This window comes from Gobio gobio, assembly GCF_949357685.1.
Source record: "Gobio gobio genome assembly, chromosome: 4".
Taxonomy (NCBI): Eukaryota; Metazoa; Chordata; class Actinopteri; order Cypriniformes; family Gobionidae; genus Gobio; species Gobio gobio.
Window position 1 is genome coordinate 42,269,539 of NC_137100.1, and position 22,164 is coordinate 42,291,702.

Genomic DNA, 22,164 nt, shown 5'->3' on the forward strand with positions numbered 1-22,164 from the left:
TGTAATACAGAAAAACACTTTTTTTCTAGTCAGATACATTACAAAAGTATTATTATTAAAAGGCCAAATTTGCTTGTGAGATGCTACAGCAAACTAAATTTGCTTATTTACAAAGTCATGAATGAAATGAGCTTGCTCTATATCCACAGAAATGTTGTGGCAGCCCATTTAACACTGATGACCTAAAAGCAAATTTTCACCATTACCCATTATCAAGGGCTTGGTTTGAAAGTGCCTGGCCCATTTATCACAGAAGTCCTACCTGAAGTGCTTATTTGTCATTACCAAGTTTTGGTATACCAACCAATATAAGCTATAGGTTACCAACACTGTTATCACGAAGAAGTATAAATAGCATCGTTGTGTGCAAACATCCTCCAGACACCAACTTTAAACACTTGATTCTACATTCATGAAAAGCCTTTGGCATTAGCTTTTTTGCACAAAATGCCAGTTAAGTTTTCCTAATCCAGCAAAAGTACACCAAATTATTTGATAAAATACTGTTGGGTGTTTATTTCCATATGAGGTATTTGTCATCATCCTTGTTCATTGATTGTGACTACACTCCAGACCTATGCTTTTCCTAGCTGCCATGGTTACTGATTATTCTGAAAACATTATTCAGTGTCCTTGAATCACACGAAATCCATGTGAGTTTTATGCCAGAGTTCACAAATCATTAATCACTACAAGATGGCTTGAAAACAACAATGGTTTCGACACTTTTACCAGTGCTTACAAGTATTTTTTCTTCTTCCAGAGACAAAAAAAAGTATTTCAGTATAGCAATAGAGACCGAGAGAACCATGGCCTCCGACGAACACAGACCAAAAACCCGCTTGAGCCTCCGCTCAAACACGACTGTACGTTATGGCTCCATGAGCTCTGAGCAACCAGATAGTGATGCGTCCTCCATGCAAACAACCTCCATTTCTCAGACACGCTCCTACATCGCAGTGGCAGTGCTCTGCTACATCAATCTCCTTAACTATATGGACCGTTATACTATAGCAGGTGAGCACACTATACCCAAAGCCATAGCTAGTGTGATGGTTCACTGAATGTCATTAGAAATAATGACAGCTATTGTTCTGGTTCTGATGCAGGTGTGCTGTCTAGCATCCAGACTTACTTCACAATCTCTGACAGCACATCAGGACTCCTACAGACAGGTATCAGTTTGACTTTTTAGTACATTTCACTGACAAAACAGAAAGAAGGAAGAGAACATTGCATAACTTGATTTTACAAGAGTACATCCTTGTTAGAGATTAACTAATATGTATTTTACTGTCATTTTGTAAGTTAGTAACAAGCCTGGTATTAAAACCCATAAGAACCCACAGTGACACGGGTGTCACAAACACTTTTGATTATCTGGAAAGGTCTTTTTAAAGCAATATCCCTAAATGTCAACTCAGGAAGTCCCTAAGTGACATATAAGGAACACCCAGTTTCAGTCATGTGACAATTTGTGCATTTTTGTTGCCATGGCAACATTTCCAAAATGGTGGCCTGTCTGGTTAGCACATGTTGCAGTGTGAGCAATTTTTTAATACGCTTGTTTTTGTTACTAAAGGTATGTTTCAACCCATGCAACAATTCTAACATTTTAATAACTTATCATAGATTACACTTAACCTGATTTTAATACATTTCTTAAACAATTTGATATAAAACAAGTTATGAAAATATTGTGGTGACATATACGTCACATCGGGCTGTTAACCTAACAACAGTTGGTGGAATTTTGATGTATTTGTCATATTAAGAAAAATATTAATGAGCTGCTAAATTAATTTAGCAGATTCAATATTTGTTTTAGTGTTATATATTTTCTCTATGTTTTATATAAAATCTGGGACTCAGAAAAATGTTAACAGCACTGTTTAATATAATTGAAATATTGATTGGTATTGATCTGCGCATGATCTGCACCAAATGTCAGGAAATCATGCATACTTGAGAAAATGACAAAATGACATCCCATGGTGGCTGACAAAATGTTACGCAACTGTTTTCAGACTCTAGCATGTCTACATCTCACTGACAACAATGATTCTTAAAATCAGCAAGCAGGGGATAAGTGTTGGAAGATCTGTCTATGGCTTGATATGTTTTGTTAATAATTTTTTAATACGGTAATATGCATAATTTTGATAAATGTTGTGGAAAAGAAAAGAAACAGAAAAAAACTGCTATTTAGCAAAACAAATATGAATTATTTTTTTTTAACTGAGAAATAAATGCCCAATGTGACATATATGTAACATAAAAAATGTATCATAAACGCCCAATGTCACATATGTGTAACATTACAGATCTCTCACAAGGAGGGGTTGTATTTCAAAAACAACTGCAGAAACATGTTACAAGTGATCCATTAAGCCTGTTTTATATGCCCCATAATTTTCCTATAAGGATAAATTGGTCCGGGTTCTTATGGGTTAAGCAAAACACAAGTAGATATGTTCGTATTTGTACACGTAAATAATGTAATCTATCTTGGAGTTTGCAATTCTTGAAAGCACTAATAAGTCTAAATCATCTAATCTGACACTGATCTAGTTTGCAGCTTCATGCTTACTCAGTCTCGGTCTGCTCTAATCTCCAAACTGTTAGTTGGTTGATTATTCTGCGTACTGACAGTCATTAAAATAATACACAATTCGTTTAATGGATTTGCATAATCTATATGTTACACAGCATCATGTTTTATAGATGTTGTTGTAGCTTTGACTAAGTAGTGGAAAATCTGATGACATGTAGCTAGAAAAATGAAATATCCTGTGAAAAAAAAAGATTTGGACTTATTTAACAGTTTGGACTTTACATTTTAAAAATTTAAAAATTAATACTTTTATTCAGCAAGAATGCATTAAATTGATCAAAAGTGACAGTAAAGACATTTCTGTTACCAAGGATTTCTGTTTTAAATAAATGCTGTTCTTTTGAACTTTCTATTCATCAAAGAATCCTGTAGAAAAAAAAGGTAATGGTTTCCACAAAATGATTAGGCAGCACAACTGTTTTTAACATTGATAATAATACAAAATGTTTTTTTTTGCCACAGGAAAGAATTACAATTTTAAATATGTTAAAATAGAAATCAATTATTTTAAATTGTAATAATATTTCACAATATTACTGTTGACCTTGATAACCATAAAAGTTATGAAAAAAAATGTTTTTGTGTTTTAGTTCAGTTCGTGTTTGTCTGTGTGATCTAGGCTGTGTCCGAAATCACCCCCATACCCTTAAATAGGGCACTATTTGTTTGAACAGCCATTTGTAGTGGTGTACAAAACCATAGTGGACACTATAGAGAGTACTCATTCAATCCCACAATGCACCGCAATAACGAGTGTAACCGATGTTCGCTCAAAGGCTGGAGAATACCCATAATGCACTGTGAGGGTTGCGCCGAATGAATTCCTGCATCTGTCCAGAAGATGGCGCCCGCAGGTGAATCATCCATCCATCCTTCCATTTACCAATGTGGCTAAAGCGTAATATCCTACAAGTATAAATTTCTTTTTAATTGATTATTAAATAGTTTAATTAGGGTGTATACATAGTTTACACTAAGTTTCAAATGATTATTAAACTGCAAAGCACAAACTATGCAAAAGTGGCTGCCCACTCACTCGTTTTCATTCACTCCCTAAAGTGCACTATATTACTGGACTAATGTTGGGAATAGTGCATGAGGGTTTAGTGGGCGATTTCAGACACAGTCCTAGTTTCCTAGTGTGTGCCTGTTTGTTCCCTTGATTAATTATCCCGTTCACCTGATGTCCAATTAATTAACCCATCAGTTCCTCTGTGTATTTACGTCCTGTCTTCATTCAGTTCTTTGTTCTGTGTCATATAAATTACGTGGTTGTCAAACCTGTTTCCTGAGTGTTCCTGTGGAATTTGGATTAAAGAATAGTTGTTATATATTCTCCTCAACCTGATCTCACAGAATTCCGTGAAATGAACACGGGTCCCTTAACTCAAAATCCGTGGCAGTTTCACGGAATCGCCGAAAATTCCGTGATGGGTCCACGGAAGTGATGCCTATATAAGTCAATGACAGTATACAGACGCGTTGGGCATGGTTATCATCATGAAACTATGATTTTTGCCATTATAACATGGGGTGTGATTCTCGATTTAATCAGCCAGCATAATTTTATTTATTTCATATTTTTTTTACAGTATTTAGACACGTTTTGAACTCGTAACCCAATCCCTTCCCTAAACCTAACCATATGTGTATTATAAAAAAACAGGATATAACAGGCAGATACGACTGCAGGCACAATTTATTCCAAAAGTACAAATATTCCAAGTGTTCCGAGGCCAAACGATTAATTTGTGTGAAGAAAATCCCCAAAAGCGATCAGCAGCGTCGAGTCCATCCGCCAAAGATCAAAAATACATTTCAAATTTGCTGCCGGGAGAAACGTTACGTCAGCTTTGACAGCATTGACTGTCGTATGTCTCGTGACCAATAGCGTCATTACGTCGGCTTCGATTGTAAAATGCCATTGGCTCTCGTGTGTCTCGTGACAGATTGCGTCACGCTGAAGAGTCGTGTGTATTATTTGAATCAGATATGAATGAGTGTGTTAACGGAGCGGCGGGATCATCATTTTAGCGATTTAAACATTAATATCAACTCTGTTCTTTACATGAAGACATCGTGTGACTTCAAAAGACTTGGAATGCAACATGAGTTAATACTTTTATACTGTTTTTGGTCAGTTTTTGCAATAAATACCTGTGACTGTACTTGTATTTGCCTGTTATGTGTTTTTATATTGTTGAGAGTGGGTAGGTTTAGGGTAGGAGTGGAGTTAGTTGCTCCAAAATATGAAAGTAGCCTATAAATATTCATAAAATCATGTCTGCTTTTTACTGTCATTGACTTGCATTGGAATCACTTCCGTGGACCCATCACGGAATTTTCGGCGATTCCGTGAAACTGTCACGGATTTTGAGTTAAGGGACCCGTGTTCATTTCACGGAATTCTGTGAGATCATGTTGATTCTCCTGCATTGTGCGCTTCCTTGTTACAGCCACACCTTGACAGAACACTGAACCAAAAACAGTAGTATTTTTTGTGGCGTTTTTTTTGGTCTTTTTTCCCTCCCTCCGTTACCATGGACCTTCCTGCAGTTAACATATTATGCCTGGAGCAGAGGGACTGCTCCCTAGAATCTCACACCAGGGATTTTTTGGATTTGGCGTGCCAGGTCCAGGGCACGCCTTCCAGGGAGCTGTCCTTGTGACATCTTCGCCACACTCGTGGAGTGCTGGTTAACAATGATTCGTCGTTCACCATCAGCACTGCGGAGGATGTCACCAGCCCCACTATAGACCAAGAGCCCAGTCAACCTGCACCCTGCCAGATAGGGTGGATGCCTGTGCCCAACACAGACATGGAGCCGGAGGCTGCCGCGGACAACAAGCCAAAAAGACCAATCTGAGCCATACCCTTCTCTTGAGCCTGAGCCCAACAAAGTGTCTGACCAGGTGCGCGAGCCAGCAACAACACCCTTCCCCGCTTCCTCTGGCCTCTGACTTTGAATTGGATTTGATAGAGATTATTGCCCCTAAATCTCTTTTCACCACTGGTTTCCCTGCTGGTTCCGCCCAGCCCTGAGTCAGTCCCTCGGCTCATCCTCAGTTGGTTCCATATAATGGTGTGGATCCGTCTCGAGCCTTCTAGTCCCTAGCGCCATCTTGGTGTGAGGATCCCCTGTCGGCGCAAGTGCACCTCCGAAAGGGGGGAGGGGAGCATACTGTAACGTTATATTCTGTTTTGTTAGTTTCTTTATGTTTTAGTTCTGTTCCTGTTTGTCTGTGTGACCTAGTTTCCTAGTGTGTGCCAGTTTGTTCCCTTGCTTAATTATTCCGTTCACCTGATGTCCAATTAATTAACCCATCAGTTCCTCTTTATTTACGTCCTGTCTTCATTCAGTTCTTTGTTCGGTTTCATCTAAGTTACATGGTTGTCAAATCTGTTTCCTGAGTGTGCTTGTGGATTTTTGGATTAAAGACTATTTGTAATATATTCTCCTGCGTCCTGCACTTCCTTGTTACAGCAACACTGTGACAGAACACTGAACCCGAAAACAGTAGGGTTTTTTGTGGCGTTTTTTTTTTTTTTCGTCACCATGAGCCTTCCTGCATTCTCCATACAAACAACCTCCATTTCTCAGAGACGCTCCTACATCACAGTGGCAGTGCTCTGCTACATCAATCTCCTTAACTATATGGACCGTTATACTATAGCAGGTGAGCACACTATACCCAAAGCCATAGCTAGTGTGATCACTAATGGTTCACTGAATGTCATTAGAAATAGCGACAGATATTGTTCTGGTTCTGATCCAGGTGTGCTGTCTAGCATCCAGACTTACTTCACAATCTCTGACAGCACATCAGGACTCCTACAGACAGGTATCAGTTTAACTTTTTAGTACATTTCACTGACAAAACAGAAAGAAGGAAGAGAACATTGCATAACAAGAGTACATTTTACAAGAGTACATCCTTATTAGAGATTAACTAATATGTATTTTACTGTCATTTCGTAAGTTAGTAACAAGCCTGGTATTAAGCAAAACACAAGCAGATATGTTCATATTTGTACACGTAAATAATGTAATCTATCTTGGAGTTTGCAATTCTTGAAAGCACTAATAAATCTAAATCATCTAATCTGACACTGATCTGGTTTGCAGCTTCATGCTTACTCAGTCTCGGTCTGCTCTAATCTCCAAACTGTTAGTTGGTTGATTATTCTGCGTACTGACAGTCATTAAAATAATGCACAATTTGTTTAATGGATTTGCATAATCTATATGTTACACAGCATCATGTTTTATAGATGTTGTTGTAGCTTTGACAAAGTAGTGGAGAATCTGATGACATGTAGCTAGAAAAAAAAAAAAGATTTGGACTTTATTTAACAGTTTAGACTTTATTTATTTAATACTTTTATTCAGCAAAAATTCATTAAATTGATCAAAAGTGACAGTAAAGAAACTTATTATGTTACAAAAGATATCTGTTTCAAATAAATGCTGTTCTTTTGAACTTTCTATTCATCAAAGAATCCTGGAAAAAAAAGAATACCGGTTACCACAAAATGATTAGGCAGCACAACTGTTTTTAACATTGATAATACAAAATGTTTCTTTGCCATCACAGGAATAAATAACATTTTAATATATATTAAAATAAAAATCGGTCATTTTAAATTGTAATAATACTTCACAATATTACTGTTGACCTTGATCATTATAAGAGACATCTTACAAAAGAAAAATCTTATGGATCCCTGTAACGGTTATGTTCTGTTTTGGCTTCGTTTCATGGCCACGGTTTCTCAGACAAGGCTTAGACAATGCATGTTTGAACTGTTTTAACGGAAAGCAACTTGCGCTGACGTATCTTAAAATATGTCAGTGCCATTGTTTTGTCTCGAGATGCACACCAGTAATGTTTTTTTTTTCTAAGGCCTATTTAAAAAAGATACTTAAATGTTCTAATTGAACTAAGGTCTAATCCTGGTTTAATCTAAGCCCTGTCTATGAAACCATTTGTAGTGGTGTCCGAAAACATAGTGGACGTTATTGAGTGCTCTCATTGAATCCCACATTGCACCACAATAATGAGTGTACAGCCGATGCACGCTCAACGGCTGTCCGAATTCACTCACTCGTTTTCATTCACTCCTTCACGTGAGCTGTATTAGTGGACTAATGTAGGGAAAAGTGAATTAGGGTTTAGGATTAATTAACCCGTTCACCTGTTGTCCAGTTAATTAACTCATTAGTTCCTCTGTGTATTTAAGTCCTGTCTTAATTCAGTTCTTTGTCGTCTAAATTACGTGGTTGTCAAACCTGTTTCCTGAGTGTTCCTGTGGATTCTGGGGGATTTTTGGATTAAAGACTAGTTGTATGAGATTCTCCTGCGTCGTGCGCTTCCTTGTTATAACCACACCGTGACAGAACACTGAACAGAAAACAGTTTTCTCTCCCTCAATCACCATGGTCCTTCCTGCAGTTCACATGTTATGCCTGGAGCAGAGTCTCACACCTGGGATCTTTTGGAATTGGCGTGCCAGGTTCAGGGCACGCCTTCCAGGGAGCTGTTCTTGAGACATCTTCGCCACACTCGTTGAGTGGGTGCTGGTGAACAACAATTCGCCATTCACAATCTGCCCCGACACCAGCCCCACTCCAGACCCAAAGCCCAGTCAACCTGCACCCTGCCGGATAGGGCGGATGCCTGTGCCCAGCACAGACATGGAGCTGCTGCGGACAATGAGCCAGAAGACCAATCTAAGCCGTACCCCGCTCTTGAGCCTGAGCCCAACGAAGCGTCTGACCAGGTGCACTGGCACAAGGGAGTTATTATGGAATTTGAGGGCATGGAATGCAGTCCTGCCCACACTCCCGCCACTGATGGTGAGCTTCCACTAGCCTCTGACTTTGAATTGGGTTTGGTAGAGAGTATTCTTCTAAATCTCCTTTCACCGTTGGTTCCGCCCAGCCTTGTGTCTGCTGTTTCCCTGCTGGTTCCGTCCAGCCCTGAGTCTCCTCCTCTGGTTACACCCAGCTCCACGTCGCCTACGCTCCCTGTGATCACTCCCAGCCTCCCCGATGCACAGGCATCCGCCCTATCCCTCTCCCACTTCCTCTACCAAAGGCAGCCAGTTCCCCAACCCATTAATTAACTCATTAGTTCCTCTGTGTATTTATGTTCTGTCTTCATTCAGTTCTTTGTTTGGTGTTGTCCAAGTTATGTGTTGTCAAATATGTTTCCTGAGTGTTCCTGTGGATTTTTGGATTAAAGACTATTTGTATTATATTTTCTTGCATTTTAGGCTTCCTTGTTACAGCCACACTGTGGCAATCAAACTTTTCCTTTTCGCCATCAATCCTGTGTTAACATATTTACAGTTTTTATCTGTAGCTTTATGTTCTTGGCGCCAGTTTTTGGTTACCTTGGAGATCGCTATGACAGGAAGATTCTCATGATCGCTGGGTTGATTGTGTGGATTGTCACATCACTGGGCAGCTCTTTCGTCTCAAAATCGGTACAGTACAAAGTCTTTATGGGGAATTCTGGGAATGAAGTCTCACAATTTTAATCGTGTAATTGTTTCTTTTTGTACCTGTACTTTTGAACAATATCTTTATTTTCTACTAAATTTAACAGTGTTAAAATGAAACAACAGAATTAAATTTAGTTTTAAGTTACAGACCTGTCTTGATTCTCACCACAGGACTTCTGGATTCTGGTCCTGACGAGGGCCTTTGTTGGGACAGGAGAGGCCAGTTACTCCACCATAGCTCCTACTATAATTGGTGACTTGTTCACTGGCAACCAGAGAACTCTCATGATCTCCTTCTTCTATATTTTCATACCGGTCGGAAGGTGAAGGTCTTACTACTAAACTATATGGTCTATATGGTTTGTTTTGTTCCTAGAATTTCATTGGCTGAGAGGCATTCTAAAAGTGCTAATTAACAGACTTTTTACCATTTGTATGACCAGGGCTGCATTTGCCAAAAGCATCGCAAGCCTAAGTTGATCGTAGAGACCATTGGTGGCAACTTAGGCTTACAATGCTTTAGAATCGCTGACGATTCTAAAGATTTCATTGGTCATGTAAATCACAGTGCTTTTTGCATACACAATGCTAAAACAAATACTAACCCTAACCTCTAAAGGAACACTCCGACTTTTTGGGACTTTAGCTTATTCACCGTATCCCCCAGAGTTAGATAAGTCCACACATACCATTCTCATCTCTGTGCGTGCCATAACTCTGTCTGACGCACCCACCGCTAGCCTAGCTTAGCACAAAGACTGGAGGTAAATGGCTCCAGCTAGCCTACTGCTCATTTTCCTATTTACATGTTGTGATGTGTATAGTTATATCGTGTACTAAGACCGACGGAAAATGAAAAGTTGCGATTTTCTAGAGTAGACCGATATGGCTAGGAACTATACTCTCATTCCTGCGTAATAATCATAGAACTTTGAGCCGTACCATCTAACTCTAGGGGATACGGTGAATAAGCTAAAGTCCCAAAAAGTTGGTGTGTTCCTTTAAGCAAAGAAATTGGGTGCAGGGCGGGATTTGCACTGAAGTGGTTTTGGGGGAGAAACCATGAAACTTTGCTTGTTTCAGACTGACTGCCAGTCTGTGCTTTAGTAGTGGAGATTTTTCAGTGACTCTTTCTGCAGGTTACATCTTTATGCCAGTAGGGATGACAAGTGACTCTTTATGAGTGTGTCATTGACTCATTTATTAAAATGATTCATTAAAAAACTCTGATTTTTGCAGGACTGAAACAAGTGACTGTCTCATGTCTCATGAGTCATTCAATCAACTGATTTGTTTGAAATACTGATTAATTCTGAAACCCTATCTCATTTCGAAGGCTGCGCCTTTGTCGGCCACATATGTTATTGAGGTATATTTAAGAAAAATAACCATTACATTGCAGAGAAAAAAATAAATTACAGGAATTTGTGCCTCACGAGGATTAACAGTCAATTTTGTAAGGGTTACTTTTCAGAAATAAGACATGCTCGTTGATGTGTGTTGCTAACAAATGTGAACTTTAAAGGGTGCAACCTTTCAAATGAGGCACAGCGATTAATTACGTTGTTGTTTGTTTAGAACTAGCCTCGTGTTTCTTGAACCATTGTATAAAATCAATACTACTGTATGGCAGTGAAGGCCAGTGTTGGGGAAAGTGATTTTTTTTTTTTTTTTTTTAAGTAATGCATTACAATATTGCGTTACTCCCTAAAAAAGTAACTGATTGCAGTACTTAATTGCTTTTAAGTAATGAGTTTTTACGTAATAAATTTTTGTCACCTGGACCAGGCTTGCTTGCATGCTTTAAAAAAAAAAACTGTGGGTGCATCTCAATCAGCTCCCTCAGTAGTCAGGGCACTGATCAAGGAGTCAGCCCATTGACTGATTCCCTGATCAGTGCTCTAACTACTGAACTAGGGAGCTGATTGAGATGTACCCTGTGACATACACCCAAAAATTCTTCATACAGTGGACAGCCAGTAAAAATTATAAAAATGTGGGACCAAAATTATTCAGACACTTTGACCTGACCATGTTTTGCTTAAGTGTTTTTTCTTTAATTGCTAATGCGACCTTTTACACCACAGACTGAACAAAATTAAGCATTGGTTGGTAATTGGTTTGCCTTAAATTGGTATTATCTAATTGTGTACTTAAATTTAACAGCTGATTGGTTGATTGTAATCCATTACATATCTTTCTATCAAAGTTATCTGACATTATCAAGATTAATTTGTTCTGACACATTTTAAGTTAGAGTTCTTGCCATATTTTATTACTTTTTTATTTTAATTTTTTATATAGTGAATAAACTGTGATAATGTGTGAATGTTGAAGGTGTCTGAATACATTTTGGTGACTAAATATATATTTATTTGTGTGTGTGTCCTACTTGTTGACAAGACTTTTGTTGAATCTTTTTTTATTTATTTTTTTTATTTAGTGGTCTAGGATATATAATGGGAGCAACTGTAGCTAATGCAACAGGGGATTGGCGTTGGGCCCTGAGGGTAAGAGAATATATATTTTTAATATATGGAGAGTGACAATATTGCGCAGAAGCTATGTTATAGCTTTACCGTGTTAGACTTAATAATCTGTTAATAGTGTTGTTATGCAGTCAACTGAAATGTAGTCAGCTATAAATAAAAAAAGGCTCTGTATTGCATTATATTTTAAGAGTCTAATCAGATTTCCTTCCTTGGTCTCCTACATTGCATATCTGTTATATTCAAGCTAAAAAAGTTCAGTTTAACCAGTGTAAATGCTCCGTTCTCAGTAAAACAGGGGTCTTAAATGGGGGGGTGCACAGTTTTTTGCAGAGGGTCTGGCAAGTATTTGGTCTGCGGGAAAAAATGTAATGTATTAAAAACAAAATTGCAATATTAAGCTAACTTAAACCAAAGTTGAAGATGCTAAAATATTTGTTGTCTTTCCCTCATTGAGTAGAAGTATAATTTACAAGATTATGTACATCAGTAATGATTATTTTAGTGGCTTTGCAATGTAAGCATATATTTGACTAATATAATCAAGACAAATACTTTGAGTGAAAATTGAGTGTTTCTTCTGATATAGATCAGTCCTGCTCTGGGATTACTGGGTCTGCTGCTCCTTATGTTTCTGATTCCCAATCCTCCTCGTGGAGCCTCGGACGCCCAAGGAGGAGCAACATTGGAAAGCACCTCTTACATTGAGGACATCAAGTACCTCTGGAAGAAGTAAGTCAAAAGTTACATTAAATGTTTATGTCATTCAATTTGGCATATGCTCATAACAATCTTCAAGGTGTTTGTCATGATCTCAGTTGCATATCGTCAAGGGCAGTGGTTCCACAGGATGACTGACTTATTTTTTTAATTATATAAAAAAGTCAAATGTAATTAAAATGCTAAAACACCTAAATCAAGATTTTTATTATTTTATTTCCCCTCATTAACTTTTTTTTTTTTTTGAGAATATTATAGAAATAGAAATATAGGGTTGGGGGCTTACAATATTGTATTGGACAATGGAGGCCTTTCAGGTCAAAAAGGTTGAAAACCACTGCTCTAAGGGTTTTCTCTATTTATAAATATTATTCCTAAAATATTACTTTTTATTGTGTTTTGGATCTGTGTCCTCCTTCCAGTCGGAGTTTTGTCTGGTCTTCTCTTGGTGTGACGGCCATGGCTTTTGTCACAGGGGCTCTGGCCTTCTGGACCCCCACCTTTCTGTCTCGTGCACAGGTTACACAGCGTCTCAGACCACCTTGCAAGGAGGAGCCCTGTAACCCTTTAGACAGGTATAGCAAGCCTCTTGCTTTTTGACTATAATTGAACTGATCTTAAAGGAAAGCAGTAGACTAGTAAAAGTGAGATTAACCAAAGATTGGTTAAATGGCAGACGTCCTCTGCGATAGTGTTCATATCTGCTTGTTTCTTGGTTAGATAGTACACACTGTTTACTTCAGCTGTTTTTGCTCTTGCAATCCTGTCAATATATCTGATGCAGTATGTTTTTCAGCCATTTGTACCTCCAAACTTGAGAGTTGAGAGAGTATGAGGCCAAAATTGAATAATATCACACTGTTTTTTCTTTCTCTTGTGAAAGTTACATCTTTGGAGCAATCACAGTGGTGACAGGGGTTGTGGGAGTGTTTATGGGCACCTACATATCAAAGAAGCTGAGAGTCAGATTGCCCAACGCAGACCCTCTGATATGTGCTGTTGGCATGCTCAGCTCCTCCCCCTGCTTTTTCATTGCCATCGTCCTGGCGGGCACCAGCATCCCGGCCACATACGTAAGCAAAGTTCAGCCACGTTTCTGCAGTTGGCTGGTGATTCAGTATTTATGTTAATATTAAAGGAATAGTTATGTTATAAAACCTGTATGACTTACTTTCTTCTGTGGAAAACAACAGAAGATAATTTAAAGATTTTTTAAACTGTTATTATCCATACAATGAAAGTTGTATGGCCAGACACAAACCTGGACCCTGTCGACTTTGATTGTAAATACAAAACAAAACAAAAAAAGTCATAAAGATTTGGAAAAAAGTCATAAAGATTTGGAAAAAAGTCATAAAGGCTTGAGGGTAAATGTGATGATATATTTAATTTTTGGGTGAACTTTAAAATATTCCTTTTAACTAACTTAAACAATTTACTTAGGGACATAGATTGAATACATATAGAACAACGTATGTCCTGATTTTGCTAAGTTATTTAGCAAATCATATTTTTGTCAACATATTTTGTGGATCCTAGAATGACATTCCTGTCTGAAAATGTTGTCCTAACTACACCTAACCCTAACTATACCTTAGCCCTAAAATCAGAGGGAAATGATGGGTGAATAACACTGATGTAGAAGCACCTAACTATGGTTTTAAGCTTGAACTTGACATAAACTGTAAACTTGTCTCTTAAATTGAATTGGTTGTTTGGAATTTTGTTCCAGGATGCTGAAATCAGGTTCTGTCAAAAGAACAGCACAGTGTGACCACCACCAGCGTTCATTATTTTCTCTAAATATACTGTACTCTATGTTTCTGATGTTTGTGCCATTTTACAGACATTCATTGCGATTGGAGAGACTTTGCTGTCCCTCAACTGGGCTATTCTGGCGGACATTCTGCTGGTGAGAGGTTTACACTTCTCATTACAACATAAAACAACATAAAGAATGTGCAGAAATGAAACACACTCTCTTTTAAATTAGAACAGGGCGACAAGCATGTGGAAACCTGCTAAGTGATTCAATAAAGCTAATAGTATAAGAGTAAAAATTCCATTATGCTTAAATTTAGAAATGTTGAGAACAGTGATGTATTGTTTGATTACTGTTTTTCATTTTCCAGTGTGTGATTTATTAGATTACAATTGCTGCCAAAAAAATTGTGTAAAAGGCATCTTTTAAATTGTATTCATATTATTTGTAGTATGTTGTCGTGCCTACCAGAAGAGCGACAGCTGAGGCATTACAGATTATGGTCTGTCATCTTTTGGGAGATGCAGGAAGTCCATATCTTATTGGTGCGGTAAGCATATTTTAATCCGCTATACTTTCAAAGGCTATGCTGTCACTATCCAGAAGTGATATAGAACACATGGATAAAAAATTGCGAGTAACTATTTTGGCGTAAATAAATGGCTTTTTTCACAGTGTGATTTAAAAGTAGTGCTGTCAGTAGTGCATATAGCATAACATTTTATACAGTATACACACACACACACACACACACACATAAATTATATACTTACAAACTTACAAGCTTAATCGATTTGACTGTTATCTTTTTGTGTGGTTTATTCAGATCTCAGATGCTCTGCGTAAGTATAAACCAGACTCTCTCAGCTGGGACTTCCGTAGACTGGAATATAGCGTTCTTCTGTGCCCCTTCATTGGGGTCTTGGGAGGCCTGTTTTTCTTAATGACCTCTCTGTATATCAAAGAGGACAGGAAAGCAGCAGAACTGCTCACTTCAGGTAATAACAGGTTATTACAGACTGTCCAAATTGCTTGTCTTCTTGGTACCTTCTGATAATGCTTGTATATTCTTGGACATAATTGGCTGATTCGATTTTAAAAATGAATAAATATAAAGCATTTAATGAATACAAGACATAAATCCAGTAGTAGGCAGATTTAAAAAAAACTGTAAAATATTAAGTTAAAAAGTTACATTTATTTAAACGGCTGGTTGATGATGATTTAACTTTAGTTAGTGTGTAATGTTAGCCTGACGTTGTCAACTCAATTCTAGTCTGAATATGAGTCTGATACCGCTCCGTTGGGCTGTGATTATGGGGTGTGTTTCAACCGAACCAGGAAAGACCTCAATTGGATAGACCTACAACCAATCAGAGCAACAGAGCGACACATAATGTTAGTTGCCAAATGTCAACAGAACTCAACTGCACTGTCTGCACGCATGCTGGAAGAAGTAGAGGAAGAAGATGAGTGTAAACGATCTTTGCCAGTGTTGTAAAAAAGAATTTAAGGATACACAGAGAACTTCCCAACACGATCATCATTTCTGAGAGAAATAGTAAAGGTGAACGCATAGACGAACAAGTTCTCCGTTTAGGATTTGAACAAATTCAACCCAAGCGCTCTTTGGTGACGCTTACGTTACTGTTTATCATCTGTCCATTATCGTCTAAAGCCCGCCCTGACAATTTCATTGGTCCGAACAGCTCCTGTTCGGACATAGTTGCTCCACAACGGATCAATTCCAGACCGAACTGCCCGACCTCAAAAGTTGTTGGCGGGGTTAAGTTCGGCTGGCATCCAGGCTAGTGTAATGTTGCTCTTTGAGCATAAACAACATCTGCAAAGTTACAACGCTCAAAGTTTAAAGCAAAGGGAGATATTTTCTTTGAAAGAAATCGCTTTTTAAAGACTACAACAAACGGCTGGTAGGGACTACAAAGAGCTTATTCACAGGTTAGTGACATCACTAACCCTAAAATTTACATTAACCCTGCCCCCGGGAACACACAGCAAAGAGGGTGAGGAAGGCCATATGGAGAAGAGGAAGAGTTGTTGTAGTAGAGCACATTTGAGAGTCTGTAACACGAATGCAATCAGAGGCGGACAGTAGTGAAGTATTTTTACATTCTACTCAAGTACATTTTTCAAGTATATGTACTTTATCATTGTTTTTCTTTGGAAAACTTTTACTTCACTACATTCCAAATCATAATGTCGTACTTTTTACTGTACTACTACTTTTTTTTTTTTTTTTACTTTAATAGCTACTTAAAGGGTTACTTCAGTGATTTAGCATTAGGCTTTGTATCAGTAGAAACCCAGTATATTCAAATTATGGTACTTTCCCCCCTCATGTCCCCCTGAGACGAGAGAATTATGCATTTTATTTCTGGAAAAATGTTCCATTGCCCTTTAATTACATTACAAATTTAGTACTTTCTTACTTGTCCTCAAGTAAAACTTTGAATTACTTTTACTTGAGTAAAAGTATACAGTACTACATTTTTTATGTAAATAAGTATTAAATGATATTCAATATGAAACGTTGTGCAGTAAAAATGATAATATTATGTTTTGGAATGTTGTGAAGTAAAAGTTTTCCAAAGAAGAACACTGTCAAGTACTGTACTGTAAAGTACATATACTTGAAAAATAAAATTACTTGGAAAGTAAAAATACTTCACTACTGTCCGCCTCTGAATGCAATAGCATGTCATAAAAGTAAAATGACAACATAACTTATAACTGTTATTAAATTGAACTATACCTGTTCTATCTTCATGCAGCATATATTCTCTGACTCTGTAGGCATTTTACAACAGTTCCCAAGCGAGCGATTTAAAGATTATCATGACAGAATATGCCAATCAATGACTGGAAGATAGTTAACTCCGCATCAACTAACCATTCAGAAACATCCTGTTGCATTCTACATGTTGTCACTTCTTTTTTAGTCTCTCCATCATTGTCTGACTCCAGTTTGAACATGAGGCTGACCAGTTTCTGACATTTTCAGTGAGTGTCTGAGTGAAGTAATCAGAGTTTCGAGCTCTTCTAGAAAGGGGGCCGTGAGCAGCATCTTATTTGCATTTAAAGGGGGACACACAAAAACAGCGCATTTTTGCATACCCCTTTAATTGTTTGATTAATTGTTGAAAACAAAAGCTGGTATGTCAAGCTATTAAATGATCAAATCCACAAGTTTATTTAAATGTGAAAAATGAATTGTAATTTAAGTTCACAAGCTTTGTTGTTTCCAATGTGTGTTTATTCTAAACACGCCTTATGGCATCTATTAGCTAACACTCTTGGCACAGATAATAAAATCTCCTAGCTAGTGACAAAGTATAAAAGATTACACTGTAATCAAATCTTTGGCGAAACGTGATGGAATTTTCACGCAAGGCTCAAAGTTGAGTCTGGGACAATGGTCTCTTTTTAAATTATTATACTGTAGTCGTCACATGAATGAATTAATTTTTTTTTAAATATAATAAAAATGGAAAACTGTACTATTTCACAATATTACTGTTTTCAGTGTATTTTTGATCAAATAAACGCCGTCTTGGTGAGCATAAGAGACAAAAACATTTTAAAATCTTAAAGGGTTAGTTCACCCAAAAATGAAAATTCTGTCATTAATTACTTACCCTCATGTCGTTCGACACCCGTAAGACCTCCGTTCATCTTCGGAACAGAAATGAAGATATTTTAGTTGAAAGCTGATGGCTCTGAAAGGCCTCCATTGGCACAATGGCACGGTTCTCAAGAATCTTAAAAGGTACTAAAGACGTCGTTACAAAGTCCATCTCACTACAGTGGTTCTAAAATAACTTTATGAATCGGCGATAATAGTTTTTGTGCGCAAAAAACCCCTAAATAACGACTTACATAGTGATGACGATTTCAAAACAAGGCACCATGAAGCTTCGAAGCGTTATGAATCAGCGAGTCGATTCAGCGGTTTGAATCGCCAAATTTCAGCAGTTTGGCGGTTTGAATCGCCAAATTTCAGCAGTTTGGCGGTTTGACACGCGATCCGAATCATGAATCGGCTCGCTGATTCATAACGCTTGAACATCTATTCACTTGGAAATTGTGCTAAATGTAGGCTACCTGTACTTAATTATTTGCAAAGATTTACTGAGACATTGAGACATGTACTGGGACATTTGCAATTTGATGAAATGAATGAGTAATGCTATTCTGTTGTGAACAATTGCTTGGTTTGGAGATTTGTCCATGTTGTTTTGAGAAAGTAATTTTTGTTTCAAGAAATGAGCCAAACCAATGGAGAAAAACTGTAATGCACAGTGTTTCTTTGTTTTAAGCTTACAAAATACTGTATATTTTCATATTTTAAGTATAACAAAGTACTCCCATATATCTATAAAGACAGTAAAAACTATTAGCAGGAAACTGATGTAAGTGAGATTAATTAGAGATAGGTTAAACGCCTGCGTGCGGTTTCCTCTGTGTTCATATCGGCACATCCCTTGTTAGAACAGAAGATACTGTTTACTGCAGCTCTTGTCAATATTTTCGTTTTACTGAGGGTCGAACTCTAATATCAGAGTCCAAAGCTCCCATTTTAAAATGTGAAAAGCTGTCACATTTTATGCCAGCTTGAAGCTGGTTTTGGATGTTACTCCATAGCGGTACATAAATGCATGTATTTGAATAATTTCCTTCCTTTCTGTCTTCTTCAATTCAGGTCAGGCTCCTGCACCACCAGAGACATCCGCAGACTCATTGTGACCTTTTACACACCAACCAAGTCCTTGGATGAGCTTTGCTACATCAATCAGACACTTGTAAATGCATGTGAATGAATAGAGAGAGACATGGACAGATTTGAGAAACTTTCAAATGACGATGAGCACACGTTGTAATAGGATACAAGTAATGTATAAGTTTACATCACAAAAACACTGGCCTGCATCTTACTAAGAAAAAACAAACAAACTCATTAGGCTGCATTTTTATGTTTTAACATTTTTGAATTAGTCATGACTCACACCTACATGTGTGAGCGACTTATTGTCTTGCTTACATATTTTCCATTTGGGAAATTAAACTGCTTGCTATGATGTCATTTTCACCCATTTATGCCAAACAAAAAGTTGGTAGACAAAGCTTGGCATACCATGTACGTGTCATTAGGAACTTTCGTCCTGCTTTCTTCTCTCGGCAGCTGTGTGCTACTAATGAGAGCCTCAGGGGAACAAGGGGAGAGAACGTCCCCTCCTGGACTAAAACTCAAAGCTTGAAATACTGTGCGCAAAATGAGTCCTCCAGTGTACACCCTGAGACTGGAAATGTGTAGCAAATGAATAGGCCATTTAAATGTCTTTTTTTTTTTTACAATTTTTTTCTATTGTTTATGTTTTTTTAATTTCTTTTTGTGCAACAAAAAACATTTAAATAAATGTATATGCTTTTATTTGTATGCTTTGGCTGCAATTTAATTTCCACATACAGTAGTTGTTCAATTCTGTCATACCCTTAAGCAACAGTAGGTGGCAGAATATACTAATTTAAAAAATAAAAAAAAACACCAGCGCCTGTCGACTACAAAACATTTATGACCTGAACAGATGGAGTCTTACTGAGTCAAACCATGAATCTTTTATTCAACCCTGTTTTCAAAATATAAGATACAAGTACAAATTAAAACCCTGAATTGTTCGATTTACACCCAACAAACAATAAACATTAAATAAACATCAGAATTTAATTGCATATATATATATATATATATATATATATATATATATATATATATATATATATATATATATATAATTTACGATATTATATGATTGCAGAATGGGTTGCCAACGTTGTTCTTTTTTTACAATAAAAAAATTACTACTTGGGTGTAATTTTGCGGTAACAGGATTGCACACAAATAGTATACAACTAAATGTTTTTTGAACGTATTTACTAAATTATAGTTTGACTATAATGAATCGGATTTCAGGAGAAGTTTAAGATCTCTGAGGTGGGACAAAAGAATAGGTGTCATACTGAGAAAAAAAAAAAAGTTAGCCTATATTTGTGCCAAGAGACACCAAAGTGCACCATGTGCCATTACTGTTGAACGTGTGGTAATTGCCTTGGTGGTCATAAGAGAGAGGCTCATTAGTACACCTGATAAAGGTAATTAAAAATCTATTCCAAATATTAGCAAAGTCCTGTACTGTGTGTTAAGCAGTTTCATGAGCTACCTGTACAAGACATATCATGTCATCTGATACCAGTAGAGTCATGAATGTTCATTTATTGATTATTGCTTTAGTGGGACTGAATGACTGGTGCTGATGTGCGATAAGAAGTGTAAAGTCTTCATGAACCTCACCGTTTACGTCCCTTAGGGTTAGGGTTAGAAAACAAACCATAAGACCAATCCTATTTATGTCTCCGTGTCTATCTGATGCCTGTAAGGCACACTGCCTGTTTTGAAACAGGGAGCTGTCAATCATCCAGCTAAACCAGTGTCATTCACTCAGTGCCACTTCTAATGGCATGTTACACATCAACACGCACACAAACAAGCCCTAACACGCCAAGCCCCCAACCCCTCTGACACAGAAACCATAAAATATATTCCGGCATTTAAAAATAATACAGATACACAAACACAGACCTCCAAACATAAACTGAGACACTTTCTAAAGTTACACAGTCATTTTGTCATCACTTACAGTATACAAATAGACATACTCAAAGCTCACTCCTATGGTTTAAAATTAGTTGTGAGCGTAATAGATGTTAAGATGTGTAACGTTGCTGTTTTCCAGTGTTGAAAGGACAGATAACATTGTTTTCCATTTATGTAACCAGTAGTCCAGTGCACACCCTTTCAAATACTTTCCTCAAAACACTGAACTTAAACTCGGAGTGCTATTGACCGCAAAAGGTCAAGGTAATTGTATTTAAAGCCATTGCCGCTCATTTTTTTGCCTTTGGCTGGAATCCATTTCCTTTACCCTGTTTTGTTCATCTCATCCGCGCTCTCTTGTTTTTTTGACCTTGTGTTTGGAATTTTTAAGCCCTTCTAGCGACAATCTTCATTCTTCAGCTTGGGTGGATAGGGAGGTGCATACGTAACCACACTGAGAAAACATGGCCACACGTTTATAGACACGAACGTACACGCATACCTGAAAAACATTCCATTTGGGGTAATACTTTGACCCGCAATTAGGACACAATAGGTATTGTGTGCCCTCCCTTTATCTGAGCAGTTGTGTGTTTCCCCTGATTGCCTGCTGAACCTGGCAGGAAGCTGTCACAATGGCTAATAAATTTGCAGGGCGATCAATGAGAAGCATTATGGTGTGCCAAAAAGAGAGAGAGAGAGAGAGAGAGAGAGAGAGAGAGAGAGAGAGAGAGAGAGAGAGAGAGAGAGAGAGAGAGAACGGACATGGTCAGTGTTTACTTACTGGTGTGCATTTCATAATCATAAATAAGAGGCACACACATTGGCGTAGGAACAATATTTGAAAATGCTGCATGTGTCCCACCCAAAAATTTGCCTGTACCGCAGGGACAAAAAACTGTACATTTGGAACTTTTATTTTGAAAGCGTGAGTGCAACAAAGATGATATTCGGTTTTGCCAGCAAGTCAAAGCCAGAGTGATAGGTCCCATTTCATGCTATACAGTATTTTAATAATCACCATTCGCCCACCAGCTTCATATTCTTCACTTTTCACCTATAGTCGGACTCGGAGCATCTGATTGGCAGAGAGAAGTTAAAGGGTTAGTTCACCCAAAAATGAAAATTATGTCATTAATTACTCACCCTCATGTCGTTCGACACCCGTAAGACCTCCGTTCATATTCGGAACACAAATGAAGATATTTTTGTTGAAAGCTGATGGCTGAGAAAGGCTTCAGATAGGCCTCCATTGGCATTCAGTACATTAATACTCCCAAGACCCATAAAAGGCACTTAAAACGTCGTTACAAAGTCCATCTCACCACAGTGACTCTACAAGAATTTTAGGATGCGACGACAATAGTTTTTGTGCGCAAAAAAAAAATCAAAATAACACCT

The 22,164-nt window shown here is 37.6% G+C and overlaps 1 protein-coding gene across 3 annotated transcripts in view; it reads left to right on the forward strand.

The window, feature by feature from the left end:
• Positions 1-19,542, forward strand: part of spns3 (SPNS lysolipid transporter 3, sphingosine-1-phosphate (putative)) — a 20,490-nt gene extending 948 nt beyond the window's left edge. Inside the window, exons 2-13 of one of the 3 annotated variants that reach the window (XM_079814718.1) lie at positions 764-1,017; positions 1,110-1,175; positions 8,968-9,104; positions 9,294-9,445; positions 11,566-11,632; positions 12,201-12,343; positions 12,754-12,906; positions 13,215-13,404; positions 14,178-14,243; positions 14,545-14,643; positions 14,920-15,091; positions 18,814-19,542. In XM_079814718.1, coding sequence (XP_079670844.1) covers positions 810-1,017; positions 1,110-1,175; positions 8,968-9,104; positions 9,294-9,445; positions 11,566-11,632; positions 12,201-12,343; positions 12,754-12,906; positions 13,215-13,404; positions 14,178-14,243; positions 14,545-14,643; positions 14,920-15,091; positions 18,814-18,857 — 1,497 coding nt within the window. In that variant the 5' untranslated portion in view covers positions 764-809 and the 3' untranslated portion in view covers positions 18,858-19,542. Of the gene's footprint in view, positions 1-763; positions 1,018-1,109; positions 1,176-6,188; positions 6,293-6,391; positions 6,458-8,967; positions 9,105-9,293; positions 9,446-11,565; positions 11,633-12,200; positions 12,344-12,753; positions 12,907-13,214; positions 13,405-14,177; positions 14,244-14,544; positions 14,644-14,919; positions 15,092-18,813 lie in introns of those variants that run through there. The other 2 variants (XM_079814720.1, XM_079814719.1) reach the window with 2 other exon arrangements.
• The last annotated feature ends 2,622 nt before the right edge of the window (positions 19,543-22,164 follow it).